The 706-nt window shown below is 40.9% G+C and overlaps 1 protein-coding gene across 1 annotated transcript; it reads left to right on the top strand.

Annotated features, from left to right (window-relative positions):
- On the top strand, positions 1–706 carry LOC106512139 (uncharacterized; the record flags this gene model as incomplete). Its single annotated transcript, XM_014000820.1, is given in 1 exon segment — positions 1–706. A coding segment is annotated over 1 exon segment (706 nt), but the record flags the coding sequence as incomplete, so codon positions are not given.

Here is a 706-nt window from a genome sequence, read left to right on the forward strand (position 1 = left end):
AATGAACAGAAGGTGGTAAAGGTCTCTGATGCTGCAGTTTTGGCAGACGATTACATATTGACTCATAAAGATTTTGTGGATAAGGTGGGTTTTAAACACTTTAATCATAATACACACAAAGATAGTGAGTCATTTCTTAAACCAAGTGGGTTAAATCGCTTCAATAGAAGTACTGTTGGTCGTGAGGATCGAGTATGTCATTTTTGTCATAAACGTGGACATGTTAGGGCAGACTGTTTCTTGTTTAAAAGAGGTGTGAAGCAAGGGCAGTTTACTCCTAAGGGAGCAGGTTTGGCTGCACCAGTGAGAAATGTGGCAAATATACAGGAGTCTACTTCTGCAGTTTGTGCTTATTTGCCATTTATTCGTGAAGGTTTTGTGTCATTGCCAGGCAGTAATAAAAAGGTCCCAGTGAAGATTTTGAGAGACACAGGAGCAGTTGATTCATTTATTTGTGCTGATGTACTGTCATTTTCAGCTGATTCTGAGACGGGCACGTGCATTCCAGTTAAAGGAATGGGGTTAAATGTTTTTTCTGTTCCTTTGCACAAAGTAATGCTTGAGTGTGAACTGTTTCAGGGTGAGGCATTATTAGCAGTGCGCCCTGCGTTACCGATAGAGGGAATCTCAGTGATCTTGGGTAATGGTCTGGTTGGTAATCGTTTATGGGAAGATGTTGCAAAGTTGGATGTTCTTTCTGGAGTTC

This window comes from Austrofundulus limnaeus, unplaced genomic scaffold (assembly GCF_001266775.1).
Source record: "Austrofundulus limnaeus strain Quisiro unplaced genomic scaffold, Austrofundulus_limnaeus-1.0 Scaffold4465, whole genome shotgun sequence".
NCBI lineage: Eukaryota > Metazoa > Chordata > Actinopteri > Cyprinodontiformes > Rivulidae > Austrofundulus > Austrofundulus limnaeus.